This window comes from Geotrypetes seraphini, chromosome 16 (genome assembly GCF_902459505.1).
Source record: "Geotrypetes seraphini chromosome 16, aGeoSer1.1, whole genome shotgun sequence".
Taxonomy (NCBI): domain Eukaryota; kingdom Metazoa; phylum Chordata; class Amphibia; order Gymnophiona; family Dermophiidae; genus Geotrypetes; species Geotrypetes seraphini.
The window spans coordinates 21,549,289-21,565,587 of NC_047099.1; the positions used below are offsets into that span (position 1 = coordinate 21,549,289).

General features: G+C 41.1%; 1 protein-coding gene across 2 annotated transcripts in view; it reads left to right on the forward strand.

Moving 5' to 3' along the window:
* Positions 1–16,299, forward strand: part of LOC117349552 (NXPE family member 3-like) — a 246,342-nt gene that overhangs the window by 164,748 nt on the left and 65,295 nt on the right. Inside the window, exon 2 of one of the 2 annotated variants that reach the window (XM_033923110.1) lies at positions 7,695–8,419. The exons of the other annotated variant lie outside the window; for it this stretch is intronic. Coding sequence (XP_033779001.1) covers positions 7,695–8,419 — 725 coding nt within the window. The remainder of the gene's footprint in view (positions 1–7,694; positions 8,420–16,299) is intronic. 2 annotated transcript variants of the gene reach the window in all.

Consider the following 16,299-nt stretch of genomic DNA (forward strand, 5'->3'; position numbering starts at 1 on the left):
ACTTATGAGGGAGCTGTAGGGAGGAGAAGACATGGCACCCTTTTTGTGAAGTTCACAGCAGTGCCCTGTAAGGTACCCCACTATTTAGGTGGCATGTCTGGGTTGCAGTCCATCACTTTGCAGACCCCTCCCATGTCCAACAGAGCTTGTTCTAGGCGTTTTGGACTTGGACGGAAAGTTGGACGGAAATGTGGTATAAAGATGGACGATTTAGTGACTTGTATGATCAGATCGGCAGGACATATAATTAGACGATTTTTGAAATGAAAAAAAAGTTGGACTGTATCTTTCGAAAATGTGTCTTAAGCTGTTTTTTACTTTGGACGACTTGTAAGATGGACGTAAATGGACTTAGACGTCCCTTTCGATTATGCCCCTCCACTTTTCTAAATTGGATTGTAAAGGTCATATTAGAGAATGACATGGGGAAAAAATCTGTCCCCGTCACTGCCCCGTCCCCACCATCCCCTTCACAGCCCCGTCCCTGCCATCCCCTTCACCGCCCTGTCCCCACAACATTCACCCTTCGCTCTTGCCACCTAACCGCCCTTCAGCGGCCCGAGAATTTCCCTCCCCCTTACCTTCGCAGTGTAGAGAAACTTAAGGGAGGGAAGGCACACAGTCATCGATCGCACGCGCGGCCCCTTCCCTCCCTCTGGCAAAATCTATCTATCTCTCTCCCTCCCTCCCCCTTACCTACGCGGCACTTTAGAAAAGAAACTGATGCTCGCAAAGCATGCCTGTGCTGCCCTGCAGTCGTATGTGTGTGAGCAGAAGTTTCTCCTATGACAATTGTCATTTTATAAACACAAATAAAACAGAGCAAAGCTCAACAAAACCCAAATCCCCTCCCTTTCACAAATATCCCCTTCACTATTGTGAAAACTGAACAAATCAAATTACTACAGAATGCTACATAGAAAAATCAAACTAACAGAATACTTTAGTCACACATGGCAAGAATAATGTTAGGGGAGTGCAACTAGAGCAACTGCCCCCTGGTCAGAGAATGAGCTCTAAGCCAGCTGGACGCTAAAGAAGCACAGCCTGGACTTTGCGGTCCCCAGTTATGTCTAATAACAGCTCTAGCAGAATACATATTTCAAATCTGAAATATTTAATCACAAAATATAAAATAAATTTATTTTTTTCCTTTTGTTGTCTGGTAATTTTATTCTTCAAATCACATTGGTCTCAGGCTTTGGTTTTAGGTTCCTTCTGTCTTCATCATGGCATGGCTGGCTCCTGAAGGTAAAATAGGCACAAGAGGAGCTGGGGAGAGGATGTCGAGTCTGACACGGACGCAATTTTTTTTTTTACCACAGGGCGGTAAAAGGTCTTGTCCCCATTCCCGCAGGGTGGTGAAAGGTCTTTTCCCCATTCCTGTGTTAAACCAGTTGCAAATGTCTCCATTCCTGTGGATTTACTGATTCAAACAGCAGTGGAAACCATTGAAAAGTTAGAGGTAGGCACTGTAAGGGTATATTCTTTATAAGTTTATTTTGCTATGCAAGAAATCACACAAAAACATTCTCTTTTTGTTATCTGTAACTATGACTACTGGCTGTAGAATTTCCCTCCCCCCTCCCTGTTTACATGAGTGAGAAATGAAACTTATCTTTCCTTATAAGCTACACCCATTATTAGCTTGTGACTGGGCATGTACAAAGGGGGGACTATAAATATGTATTGTTGTTCTAAATAAACGGTCACATCTGTTTGCCTATTTGCATGTGCATTTGTGTGTCTGTGTGTGTTTTCTTTCTAAAGAGGTGTCCCCAGATGCATCTGTAGTCAGGCCAGCAGAACAAGGCTACTACACATCGGGACCTGGTCATTTCAGCTGGGGGCTCTGTCCGAGATGGAGATGGTGCCGTGACTCTAAGTGAGTATCTGTTTTCTAGTGCTCACTGGTCTCTGCCCTCTTCCAAGCCCTTATTTGATTATTGAGGCTTTTGGCAAGTCTCTTGAGGTTTTTGACCATAGTGGTGGTTTTGGCAACCCCACAGATATCTTATCCTTTTGGGAAGGACTGATTTAACTAATTACCTGTCCTTTTGGGAAGGACTGATCAAACTAATTTAAATCTGTACAGACTCACCTATTCTGCTGTTCTGGGATAATTTTCTTGCATGTTCTTTTTCTTTCTATTGCATTGTATATTACGGTGTCTTGTGTATAAGGTAAAGTAAGTAAGATTTGTGTATTGCCACGCTGTGTTTTGCACTAGACAGTGTACATTTGTATATATACTGTATATATATATATATAAGAGGAAAAAATAGGGTTGAGTCAAGCTCTGGATTGAGTTTCTTCTGTGAGACGTGCCAGGGCACGAAGCGAGAGGGAGTCCTTATTTGTGTTTCCATTGTCCTGTGAAGGGCATGGCCAGAGATAAATGAAGCAACAGATTTCTGTTGAATGCAAGCTAGAAATGTTTCCTCTAACAAAAAAAACCAACAAACAACCAAAGGGAATTGCAAAGAGATAAAAAAAATCTGCCCATGAGACCCCTTAAACTATTTATCTCCTCCCTGTAAATCCCTCGGGGGAGAGGGGATGTTAGGAGAAAATAATTTGAGACGGTGCCTTACATAGAGTTGAACCGAGCTGAACCAGTCAGGGGGAGAGAAAACATTTCCTCGTGACTAGAGTTGAAACTTGAATTCAATCATTTTTACCAGTGCTTAGGAGATTGTCAATTTTTTTGTTTGTTTGTGTTGTGCCTAGCAAAAAGATATTCCTTCACATATATTCCTTGTAAGTAAGTTTTTCTATTCCTGCTTGTGCTTGTGCTGAAAACAGAAACAGTTTTCAATCTGCTAAGAAAAAACTACAAGGTCATTTTCTCTTTGTGTTCTGTTCTAGCTGAGCGATTCTGCTTCTCATTTAGATAAGAAACTTTTGCTAAGAAAGAAACATTTGCTCAGACTTTAGACAGAAGGACAGTATTATATGCCCCCCTTATGCTATTAGTTTTCTGATCTACATAAACAATTTATGAATTAATAGTTTCAGGATATCTTTTGGCTGTAGGAGACATTAGAATTCTTTTATAAAGCTGTGGGTGTGTGACTTTTGCTAGCACCACTTTAAGGTGGCAGAAATACTGTGCACCATAATGTATGTTTTTATTTAGATTAGATTTTGATGTGACAGGAAAAATGAACACTATTGCCTTAATATATATATATAAAAAACACCACAGTCAAAGGCTTAGTATTTGGAATTTAATCGAATTTTTAACTTGGAAACTTTTACAAGACAAGAAACAGTGAAAGAGAAATTGGTGCTGTTGAGAACCAGGGGAGATGGTGGAGATGGAAAAAGGAAAAAAAAAAAATTTGGGTTAGAGGTTTGCTTTGTGGCTAATGTGGATTTGGTGATGTTGCAGACAGGATAATGTACATTGATAAACAGGGATGTGTCATGTGTTTGAAAGTATGTGCATGTATTTTGTCCTTCTTATAAGGGACATTCTAGTTGGAATAGGCAGGTGTTAGTAAAGTTCCAAGTTATTTTTGTTTAGATAAACTCTTTTGGGTAGGAACTGTATAAAGCAATTATGAATTGACACTAACTCATATGTTCTGGTGGAAAGTGCAATTTACTACTTTAATCTGTTAAGCATTGTAGTGTTTTACAGGTCTGGGAGATGCAGCTTGTTGGCAACTGATTTACCGCTGGTATCTGGCAAGGGGCGTTTCCCCTATCACTTTTCTTTTTTCTTAACAGTGGGTATGTGTTTCCTTATGATGATGATGTGAAGTGTTTCTTCTTCTTTCTCTTAGCAGGCAGTTGGTATACATATCTTGGATCAGTTTTGGCACAAATCTTTTGCTGAACTGAAACTAAAGACAGGAAGAACAAGTTGTGCTTCAAGTAACCTTGAAATTACGTTGCACTTTAAGATTTAAAATGTTTCTTTTTCCTCTTAGCATTGACACTGCAATACTTCATACTATCTCTGTACCTAACCCTGGACACTGTAATCTTGCTTTACCTAGTAAGATCTGCCTATTTCTGTAGATTGAAGCCAGTTGTGTCCCTGATTGCATTATCTCTTATGACTGTGTTCTCAGGAAATTTACTTTGCTCATGTGTGCACACAAATATGCCTGGTTCTATGATGCTGTTTTTCTTCTTCTTTTGTATAATTGTGTTTATTTGCAAATTTAAGTTCAGCCCTGACTCCTTGACGGATGAAAGCAAGTTTAAGGCCTACTGGAGCTCTATGTTTTTTTGTGCCATATAATCTCTGTGTTGTCTGTCTGTTTGGTTTGTGGGGTACCCCGGAAGATATACCATTGGCCATTTTTGGAGGGTTTTTTAATCCCTATTTTTGCATTTTTGTTTTTTCCTATCTCCTTTGCACAATATCTTTTTTAGTTCTTGTTTTCATGGCCTGAGTGCTGCTTAGTTAGGGGTTATCTTATTAAGACAAAGGTTCTATATAGTGTTTATTCCATGGTGCCCACTGGATCTGTTCAATTCACACATTTCTTGCATAATGGGTTTTTTGTGCCCTACACTGAGTATATCCTTGTGGTCTCTCTTGAATTGTTTACTAGTTCTGCGCAACCATTACCAACTTATCACCCTGTCCTCTTATGAACATTGTGTATCTACCTATTGTCTCTCATTTCCGTACTTATACCAAGTAAATGTCCTCCTTTGACTCACCTCCCTGGACTTCAGCTGCTGGATACATATTCCTTTGAATTTATCCTTTTTTGTCTAAGCCCTTATAATATGATACCTGAATTCCTTTCAAGCTGGTGTGTCCCTCCCTGTCTGTGCAGACACCTTTCTCTCCGAGTATGCACCTTACCAGTTTCAAGAGACTGATACCCCTGCAACACCACATCCTAACCTTTTAATTTCTTGGACAGGAATTGTTTACAAGTATTTGAGTGTAAATGGCAGCTTGAGGTCTATTGCAACCCCCACCTAGTGCCTTTAGCAGGTGCTGAGGGCCCCCTCATTACCCTCCTCGCCCAGTGCCTTTGTATTTTGATGCATGCATGTCATGTGATGATGCTTACGGTCATGGTACTGCCCCTCATACTGTTCCTCGATTGGCAGCATTATTATCTCAAATGTGTTCTATAGCTTAATGCCTTGCAAGCAATGTCCCTATGAAGACACCTTCACTCTTGGAGGTGCCTGTCCTGTTATGTTTCCCCCGTTTTTCTGCACATATGAAAGTAGATTTTGTTTTTTCTATCACAACTAGGACAGTTTGCTGACTCTATAGACCAGACTCTTAATGTCAGCAATTGTTTTGTCTGCGGTGAGACCGGTATAGGAGAATAGTGGCCATGAACACAGCTGGATATGCTAGCCCTGCCTTCACAGAACCTCTCTTTCACGTCAGCCCCACGACTTCTACTGTGGGCCTTGCGGACTTCCATTATTACATCTTCACTTTACCAGGACCTCCTTTTCAGCTCCTGCTCCATAGACGCCTGATGGCCAGCTCCTGATGGTTGATATTGGCTCTGTGGCCTGTTTGCTTACCCTTGGCTGCCTGCTCACCGGACTGGTACATGTATACTTGGATCCGTCCCAGCTCCTTCCTGCTACTGCTGGCCAACGTCGAATGCCTGGGAGCCCCTGTGTTCGACACTAGGATCGCCAAAAGCGGTTAGCACTCTCCACCCCATACAGATTGGAAAAATGGGGTGACAACTGGCTTGCTGAATGGATCATTGCTGCTTATGGACCTGCTACGTGGGCCAATGATGGCTTCTGGGGTTGTCGGCCCCCAATCTACATGCTCACCTGCATACTTTGCTTGCAGCCTGTTCTTGACTTTCTTACACTCTGACAATGCATACTGCCATGTCCCAGAATCGCCTGTCTCTAGATTACTTGCTGGCTGCGGAAGATGGCATCTGTGGCAAGTTCCACCTCTCTAAATACTGCCTTGCCCTTGATGTTGACCACATCACCAAACTGGCTCATGTTCCTCTCCGAACCTGGCGTGGCCTCCCTGCTGACTGACTCTTTCACTCTTGGTTGCCTGCCTTGCCTGGTTTCTGTGATTAAATGGTACAGTCAACTCTGCTGTTCATCGCTCTACTGCAGCCCTCCCACAGACCCCCACTGTACCCTCCCACAGACCCCCCAACCTTCCCGGCAGCTCTGCCCCCATGTTTATATTGCTGCTCTTGGTGGTTTGCATATGTGAAGGAATTATTTATTATTTATATTTCTTTTCCAATGTTTTATATATATATATGATCTCAGATACCTTAGCAGAGTACCTTTCCCTCCACGCTCCTACCGTTCGCTTATGACATCATCTTCATGACGTAAGGGGGGATTGTAAGGGTATATTCTTTATAAGTTTATTTTGCTATGCAAGAAATCACACAAAAACATTCTCTTTTTGTTATCTGTAACTATGACTACTGGCTGTAGAATTTCCCTCCCCCCTCCCTGTTTACATGAGTGAGAAATGAAACTTATCTTTCCTTATAAGCTACACCCATTATTAGCTTGTGACTGGGCATGTACAAAGGGGGGACTATAAATATGTATTGTTGTTCTAAATAAACGGTCACATCTGTTTGCCTATTTGCATGTGCATTTGTGTGTGTGTTTTCTTTCTAAAGAGGTGTCCCCAGATGCATCTGTAGTCAGGCCAGCAGAACGAGGTTACTACACATTGGGACCTGGTCGTTTCAGGCACGGATGTTGAGAATATGTTTAACAATGCAATGCAAGGAAAAAGGTGCAGCAAGCTGGGCTTTATGTCTGTGTAATTAGGATAAATGTGATTACAGTCACCTTCACTGTCCATATGTTTAAATAATATGCCTTTTTTTAGTTGAAAATTAAGCCCATAATGCATATTTCCGGTGCTTTTTGTAATTTATGTGGGGGTTTCCATGTATCTTTACAAATGCTATCTGCTCTACTTTCCTGCCTATTATCGATGGTGGATGCAGTAGCCTAGTAAGGGTGAACAGGGCCCGGGGCAGTGGTACCCCCCTCCCCCACCCTCTTCCCTATCTCCCCCACCGCACACACCTTTTTAACTTCTCCAGCGTTCTCAGGGCACACCTAGCCAGTCAGGTTTTCAGGATTACCCCCAATGAATATGCATCCGATTGATTGACCTATGATGGAGCTCCAACACATGCAAATCTCATGTAAATTCATTGGGGTAATCCTAAAAACATCACTGGCTAGGTGTACCTCAAGGACTGGGCATAACTGGCTAGATATACTCATATGCACTTAAGCAGGAATGCTTACACCGCCATAGAGTGCTCACACTTAAAATGCAGATGAAATGCACTTATAGTTTTCTATATATTTCATGCATAAATGTGTGCTCACCAATGCTCTGCCCAGATTTTGCCCTTGCGTATGTTTACCTTGCAATGACACACTATTAGAGATATACATGCAGTTATAGAAAAGGACTAAAGTGGAATGTTAGCATGTATGCACATATTGATTGATTTATTCATTAGATTCTTTCTATACCGCCTTTATGTGGTACAATCAAAGCCCTTTGATGTATTATATTCCATGCTGGTATTCTATGAGCTATACCATATTTGACACTAAAGTACAAGCAATTTCTAAAGAATTGCCCTCAAAATGCATGGGCTAGAATAAGAGCACGTGGGGCTTTTCCCTTCCAACCTTAACCTGTATTTTCATTGTGTTCCTTCTAGATCATTTTTCAAAGAAGTGGGAAAATTTTTAGTCCTCCTAGAAAAATTATCGTAGAAAGTATCTTTTCCACCACTCAGCTCCCATCCACAACAACTGTTTGGCAGGACTCTGAGGAAGTGAAGATGCTGAAGGAGCTGATAGCATGGCCAGAACCCCGAGGGATACCAAGTTTTAACTCATCCACAAGTCCTCAGACGTGTGAATATCAGATCCTGAATCCCAGGGTCAACTATTCAGTTGGAGAGACCTTGGAGCTGCTGTTAATTGCGAGAGATCACCTGAATAGACCAAAGAGTTACGGAGGAGATTTCTTCCAGGCCAAACTTCATTCTCCCAAATTGAAAGCTGGTGTGACGGGGTCTGTGAAGGACCACCAGAACGGGACATACACTATCACCTTCCTGCTGCTGTGGTCTGGAGATGTGGAGGTCTCTATTCGGCTCATACATTCCAGTGAGGCTGTCCAGATCCTCAAGAGACTCAGGGAAACCAGGCCAGACAAAGTCTACTTTTTGGGATTTTTCCAGAACAAGGGGAAGCAAGAGATCACAGAATGTAACATGTATATGTTGAATGGGGCAGTGTGTGAGTTCACAGATCCTGGTACTGGCGAAAAGTGGTACTGCATAAAACCCAAAGAACTTGCTTGCAGCCACCTGGTCTACCAGGATCCGGCATATCTGAGAACAGTCACAAGCAAAGAGGAAGATGTTTTTTTTGACAGGTAAATTATTAAAAATATCATGTATGTATGTGCGGAGAGGGGAGTGTTTAAGGGGAGATCTTGGTTTTTAAACTTGCAACAGTGTTAGGATTCTTTTAACTTGTGGTTGATCTGTTAGCAAAACAACAAAAAAATTGTGGCACAAAATTACAAACTGATACATTTGATAAGCATGCAAATAACTTAAAACAATCTTAAAAACAATCCACAAAGGGTATATACAATTACAAGTGACCCACAGGATAGAAACCAAATATTGTATACAGCCGAGGACCCTATAAGACCCCTGAGGAAGGCATTTTTATTTTGCTGAAACACCACCCGTGTTGGGTCATTTTTATTGTATACATTATTTGTTTTCTATTCTGTGGGTCACTTGTGTTTGTATACACCCTTTGTGGATTAATTTTAAGATTATTGTTTTTAAGTTATTTGCACGTTTATTAAACTATGAACTTGTATATCCGATCTTCTGTTCCACAATCATTTGTTGTTTTGCTGCTTCATTTCCTTTGTGGAACCTTTTGGTGCTATTTGGATTTTGTTGTGTTGATCTGTTAGTGTCATGGACTGTAGCTGAAATCGCTGAAAATAGTAACCAAATCAGGACCAATGAAAGGCTATTAGGCAATTTAAGTCAACTTTCGCCACTGTTGCTTACTTTTCCTCCTCACTCTATACTGTCAGGTCAATAGATTCACCATTTCTGGAATCAGGTAACAGTTCCATGCTTGCTTCTCTGGATCTCAGTTCACGGTATAAACTCAGACTCTGATTCTTCAGATCTAGTCTTGAGATCTGTGACATCTTTGCAGTTGGCATCCAAAAATATCATGAATAGGAAAAATGGACCATTCTCTTTTACAGGTTGGAATCAAACTAGTGGGATTGTCAAGAGTTGGAATAGTCCTTCTGCTTCCATACAGTATATAGTCCTCAAAGTCTCAGGAACCAAAGACAAATATAATAGAAAGCCTCAAGCACAATTGCTAAAAATCAGTCATATTAATGAGGATCTAATTTTTTCATAACTTTCCCCAGTAGATCATTTTCTGGTACCATCCAGAAAATATTATTCCACTCTCTTCACAGAGCTTCTGTCTAGATCCTGGATGGCTAATAGCTCTTCCAGTCTTACAAAAAAAAAAAAAAAAAACAACAACTCAGGATGGTCCATGGGTATCAATAGTGAGGATCCTGCATCTGCTTATTCAGTTATTTCTTTGATTCAGTCAAACCTAGTTCTCTTCCATGATTTCCATCAGTAAGGTTATCTCCTCTTCCATCAACCCAGTGTCCAACTCTCTCTTCACTTGACTTTATTAACTCTTGTTTATAAGGCCCTCCTGCCTGCAATCAGAGAGCTTCATCCAAGACTTTTTCCAGTCTGTTTGAAACCAGTCTTCTGCTTGTAAGCAATTATTTCCAGCAAAAGCTACAGCAGTCATATGAGCATGTGGAGGGGCATAATCATAAAAAACATCTAAGTCCCCTTTTGATCTAAGGCCCTAGGCACCCAAAGTAAGTAGCAGGGAAATGTCCATTCTTGAAAAAAACACCCAAAATGTGTTTTTTTTTTTGTGAATGGCCTACCTGTACGTTCAGGAGTTTAATGGCCCAGACCGCCACTACGTTTACCTTTAAGCGCTATTCTCAAAAAAAAAAAACCAAACACCTAAGTTCCAAATGCCCAAAACAAGATTTTTTAGACGTGGGAGGGACCACTTTTTCACTTAAAACCATGATTCTCTAACCAGTGCCTGTCATAAATGCCAGTTAGAGAATCGTGTAACTATTCCCCACCCAACCCCAACCCCCCGCAACGATTATGGCAGGAGGGATCCCATTCCCTCCTGCCCAACACTTGCTGTGACCCCCCAGCAACTATCAGGGCAGGAAAGATACCACAGGAATTTACTGTAACAGGTGTTATCCAGGGGCAGCAGGCAGATATTCTCACTTATGGGCGATGTCACCGACGGAGCCCCAGTACAGGCCACTTCAAAAGTGCATTGGCACTTTAAGTCTTTAGAAAGTTTGCGATAGCCCGCCCAACACATGTGTGAGTGCCTTCCCGCCCAACGTAGGTGCGCGGTCCCTCAATTAAGATAAGCCAGCTAAGAAGCCAACCCGGGGAGGTGGGTGAGTTGTGAGAATATCTGCCCGCTGTTACAGTAAGTAACTGCTTTATCCCAGGACAAGCAGGCTGCATATTCTCACATATGGGTTTCCCTTCTTTCGATATATTAAAGGGAAATGACCCGCAGAGAAAATGGTGGGACTGTTGGATGACCAAGGAATAAAGGAAGCGCTAAAGGAGGACAAAGCAATCGCTGACAGACTGAAAATGTTTTTTGCATCTGTATTTACTAAAGAGGATATACATAGCATACCGTAACCCATCAGGCTATATGCTGGAAGCAAAAACAGAAAACTGACAGGGTCTATGGTCAGTCTAGAAGAGGTATACAGGCAGATCGATAGGCTTAAGAGTTATAAATCCCCGGAACCAGATGGCATCCATTCAAGGATCATCAAGGAACCGAAAAGGACCATAGCTGAACTGCTTCAACTAATAGCCAATCTGTCAATTAAAACGGGAAAGATTCCGGAGGACTGGAAGGTGGCGAATGTTTCGCCGATCTTCAAAAAAGGTTCGAGGAGAGACCCAGGAAACTACAGACTGGTAAGTCTGACCTCGGTATCGGGAAAGATGGTAGAGGCGCTAATAATGGACCGCATCATTGATCGCCTTGATGGACATGGTCTGCTGAGGACCAGCTAGCACGGTTTCAGCAAAGGAAGATCTTGTTTAACAAACCTGCTGCACTTCTTTGAGGGAATAAACAGGCAGATAGACAAGGGCAACCCGGTTGACATTGTATATCTTGACTTTCAGAAGGCGTTCGACAAGGTTCCGCATGAACGACTACTTTGGAAAATTGCGAGCCATGGAATCGAGGGTGAAGTACTCACGTGGATTAAAAACTGGCTGGAGTATAGGAAACAGAAAGTGGGGGTAAATGGACAATACTCGGACTGGAAGAGCGTCACCAGTGCGGTGCTGCAGGGCTTGGTGCTTGGACCCGTGATCTTCAACATCTTTATAAATGATCTGGACATAGGTCGACGAGCGAAGTGATAAAATTTGCAGACAATATGAAGTCATTCAGAGTAGTGAAGACGTAGGAGGATTGTGAAGATCTGCAAAGTGACATAAGCAGGCTCGAGGAATGGGCATCTACATGGCAGATGAGGTTCAATGTGAACAAGTGTAAAGTGATGCGTGTCAGTAACAAAAATCTCATGCACAAAAACAGGATGTCCAGGGCGGTACTTGGAGAGACCTCCCAGGAAAGGGACTTGGGAGTTCTGATCAACAAGTCGATGAAGCTATCCGTGCAATGTGAAGCAGTGATGAAAAGGGCAAACAAAATGCTAGGAATGATAAAGAAGGGGATCACAAACAGATCGGAGAAGGTTATCATGCCGCTGTAGCGGGCCATGGTGCACCCTCACCTGGAATACTGCGTACAGCACTGGTCGCCAAACATGAAGAAAGACACGGTACTACTCGAAAGGGTCCAGAGAAGAGCGACTAAGATGGTTAAGGGGTTAGAGGAGCTGCCGTACAGTGAAAGATTAGAGAAACTGGGCCTCTTCTCCCTCGAACAGAGGAGATTGAGAGGGGACATGATCGAAACATTCAAGGTACTGAAGGGAATAGACTTAGTAGATAAGGACAGGTTGTTCACCCTCTCCAAAGTAGGGAGAACGAGAGGGCACTCTCTAAAATTGAAAGGGGATAGATTCCATACAAAGGTAAGGAAGTTCTTCTTCACTCAGAGAGTGGTAGAAAACTGGAACGCTCTTCTGGAGGCTGTCATAGGGGAAAACACCCTCCAGGGATTCAAGACAAAGTTAGACAAGTTCCTGCTGAACCAGAACGTATGCAGGTAGGGCTAGTCTCAGTTAGGGCGCTGGTCTTTGGCCAAGGGCCGCCGCATAGAGCAGACTGCTGGGCACGATGGACCCCCCTGGTCTGACCCAACAGCGGCAATTCTTATGTTCTTATAATTAACAAAAGACCAGGAAATCGATGTGTAGCATAGGAAAATGGGAATTTTATATTTATGTGAATTGCTAGGTGAAACAAATTCTAAGGGAAATCAGGTAATGTGTAACAAACTTCTAGAGGTATTAATGACTCTATTTTGTATTAATCTTCCTCCATGTCTTTCTTTATGTTTCTTCTTGGTGTAACACACAAGACTTACTTGAACTTATGGCTAAAGTACAAGTTCATATATCCATAGAGAACTACAACCGATCTCAAGTGCTCACAGGCTAAAAGTCCGATGTATATTTCGGACTAATAACCCAATCGTGAGCTATCATTGATCTTATTTGTTCTCTTTTTCTAAGTTCTTTCCTCAGGTTTTTTTATGTTTAGATTTTTAAATATATTAAATTCTTATCAGTCAGTTTAACTTTTTATTTCTTATTTCTTATAAACCAGTTTCAAGCGCTGGTCTTCGGTCTTCCTTTAAGTAATAACCAATGTATCCCTTTCAAGACTAAACTTTATGAAGAACATTAACTTCATGAAAATAGGGTACTTAGCTTCATAGCATAGCTTCACAAACTACGACGGAAGATCTCCGTTTCGCTCTTATATAGTTCTCTAAGAGCTTCGTCAGGAAACCACCAGCATTCATACTAAAAGAAGACAAAAAATACTATTTAAAACCTAAAAAAATTTTTAAGCTTGCACTCAAATACGAACGCACTATGGCGAAGCTACGGGCCCTAAAATTTAAGACCAGAAATTTATTAGGAAACAATTCACATTAGACCTACCATATCTTGGCACAAAAATTAGTACAAGACAAAAAGCTGCTCTTTAACTCCTATATTGCAGCATGCCGCAAGAAACACAGTATCTTAGATCTAAAACCATTAATAAGGCATAGAAGCACTTAGTAAGTTACCTCTAGGTGCTGATGGAATCATGAGGACACACACACCAGGAACAACCTGGACCTCTGAATGCGAAATGCAAAAAGACCTCTAGGGATATTGCCTCTCGATTTTATCGCCGGCTTAAATGTCCGCCCAAGCTCAATTCAAAATATATGAGAGCGTCTGACATCATATCCGGTATCGCCAGAGCTCAGCGGGGCAATTTATTCTATAAACAACGGAGCCCATTTAAACAGAGAGTAACCTAAAACAAATCTACTGAATTTGACACATTCAGAAAAGCAAAGCCATATATACAGTGGTGCCTCGCATAACGAACGCCTCGCACAACGAACTCTGCACACAACGAACTTCATGTCTTGATTCACACAACGAACTTCGTTTCACACAACGAACTTCGTTTCACACAACGAACTTCGTTTCACACAACGAACTTCGTTTCACACAACGAAGTCGCCCGAGCTGCCGATGTATTGCATCCTTCCGCGCAGGCACTGCAGGCAGTCGTTAGTCACTGTGCTTAACTGCCCTCTCTCACTGTATACAGTCGTCCTTTTAAGATAAACTCAATATTTTTTATATATCATGGCTTCTAAAAAAAGCAGGAAGGTGATTTCTGTTGAAATGAAACGGGAAATAATTAGAAGGAGTGAATTTGGGGTAAAACAGTGTGACCTTGTCAAAGAGTTTGGCCTCAGCAAGACCACCATTTTCACCATTTTGACAAATTTATCTTTTTTTATGTCATCTTAGCATATTTTATGCTGTAGAACGAATAATTTTTTTTAACATGTATTGTTATGGGAAAACGAACTTTTCGCATAACAAATTTGCTCCTGGAACGAATTAAGTTCGTTGTGTGAGGCACCACTGTACTTATACAGCTCAATCAATCATATCCCGCAACAGACATACCAACCGACCCAACATTCTATAAAAAAGGAAAACCAAATCCTACTTCATCAAAAAAACACTTGCCAGTTTATGGCAACATTCAGACCATATGGTTGTTTACAGTGCAAACGATCAATCCATTTCTGCTCAGATCGCAGCAACTTTTCCCCCCTATCCCCTCCCCTTATTGATGCCTCTATTCTGTCTATAATCATACATCGTAAATCCACAAAAGAGTGATTAAATTCTAAACAATGAGCTACCAGCGGAGCTTCTTTTCTCTTAAGTTTTAAACACGATTTATGCTCCACCATGCGAATATTGAATTGTCTAGTAGTTTTACCAATATAAATTTTATGGCATGGACATTCAATCAGATAAACCACAAAGTCTGACTTACATGTGGTAACATGCCGTAAATCATATTGTCGATGATTAAAGGGATTTACAAACACAGCCCCGGATATAGTGAGGGGGCAGATTTGACATTTACCACAACTCGAGTGAAATCCTTTCTTTTTACTGTTATCTAGTAGAGAAAGTTCAGGTTTTATACTCAGATATTCTTTTAAATTACGAGATCTAGAGTACGTCAATCGCAATTTTGAATTTTCAAAACAAATATTATTTTGAACAATTCTCCAGTGATTACGAATAATCTTTGAAATCTGTTCTGATTGTACATTATATTTTAGTACAAAAGTCTGGAAGTCTTCAATTTGCTCTGAGTCCCCACCAAAATTTTCTATATGTGTATTATAGGGACTATCCCCACCCGCGGAGCCTAACAACCATTCCTGGTGGTTATATTTAGCCCTACGGTAAGATTGCTTCAGAGTCTTTTTTTGATACCCTTTATGCCTCAGATTACTAGCGAACTTATTTGCTGAAGATTTGAAATCAGCAGTGTGGGAACAAATACGCCTAAAGCGTAAAAACTGAGCTAGCGGTAGGCTGTTTTTAAGCGGAATAGGGTGACAACTGTCATAGTGTAGCAAACTGCAGGTGTCAGTAGGCTTAATATATAGTTTAGATTCAAGATGGTTCCCATTAATGCTGACCCACGTATCTAAAAAATTAATACCTGTGAGAGATTGGTTACTGGTAAACTGAATACAATTATCATTCGTAGCCAACCATTTTATAAACTCACTTAGTTGATCATTGGAGCCTTGCCATATCATAAAGATATCGTCTATATATCTTTTCCACCCCACAATATATTGACTCCATTGATGAGTTGTCAAATATGTTTCCTCGTACTGTTTCATATACAGGCACGCAATTGATGGAGCACATGTGGCACCCATAGCTACCCCCTTAATTTGTAGGCATAGCCTTTTACCATCTGTAAAAAAAATTTTTTGTCAATGTAAGATCTAATAGTGCCATAATAAATGCCGTGGGACTTTGGTGAGGACGGCATCTAGATTGTAATGCCTCGTGAACAATACTTAAGCATTTATCTTGAGGAAGTGAAGTATAAACAGACACTATGTCTAATGTCACCAACAGTGTTGGTTTATCTCCTAGCTCTATCGTTTGTAACCACAACAGAAACTGACTGGTATCCTTAACATATGAACTACTTTCACATACTAAAGGTTTTAGGAAGTAGTCAATATAGGTGGAAAGAGGCTCAAGAATGGAATCTATTGAAGAGATGATAGGTCTTCCAGGAGGTTTAACTAATCTTTTATGTACTTTTGGAAGAAGATATATCCATGGAATGGTACTATGAGATTTATTTAAAAACTGGAATTCACGTTTTGTGACATATCCGTCATCGAAACCTTCCTGCGTTAACCTCAAAATCTGAGCTTTCAGCTGTAAAGTGGGGTCCATATCCAGAATAGTATAAGTTGTATTATCAGACAGTTGTTTATTTAATTCTTCCTGATAATCAGTCATATTCCAAATGACTGTGCCTCCGCCTTTATCAGCTCTACTGATTACAATTGATTGATCTTGTTGTAAATTAAGTAGGGCATTGTGTTCTTCTT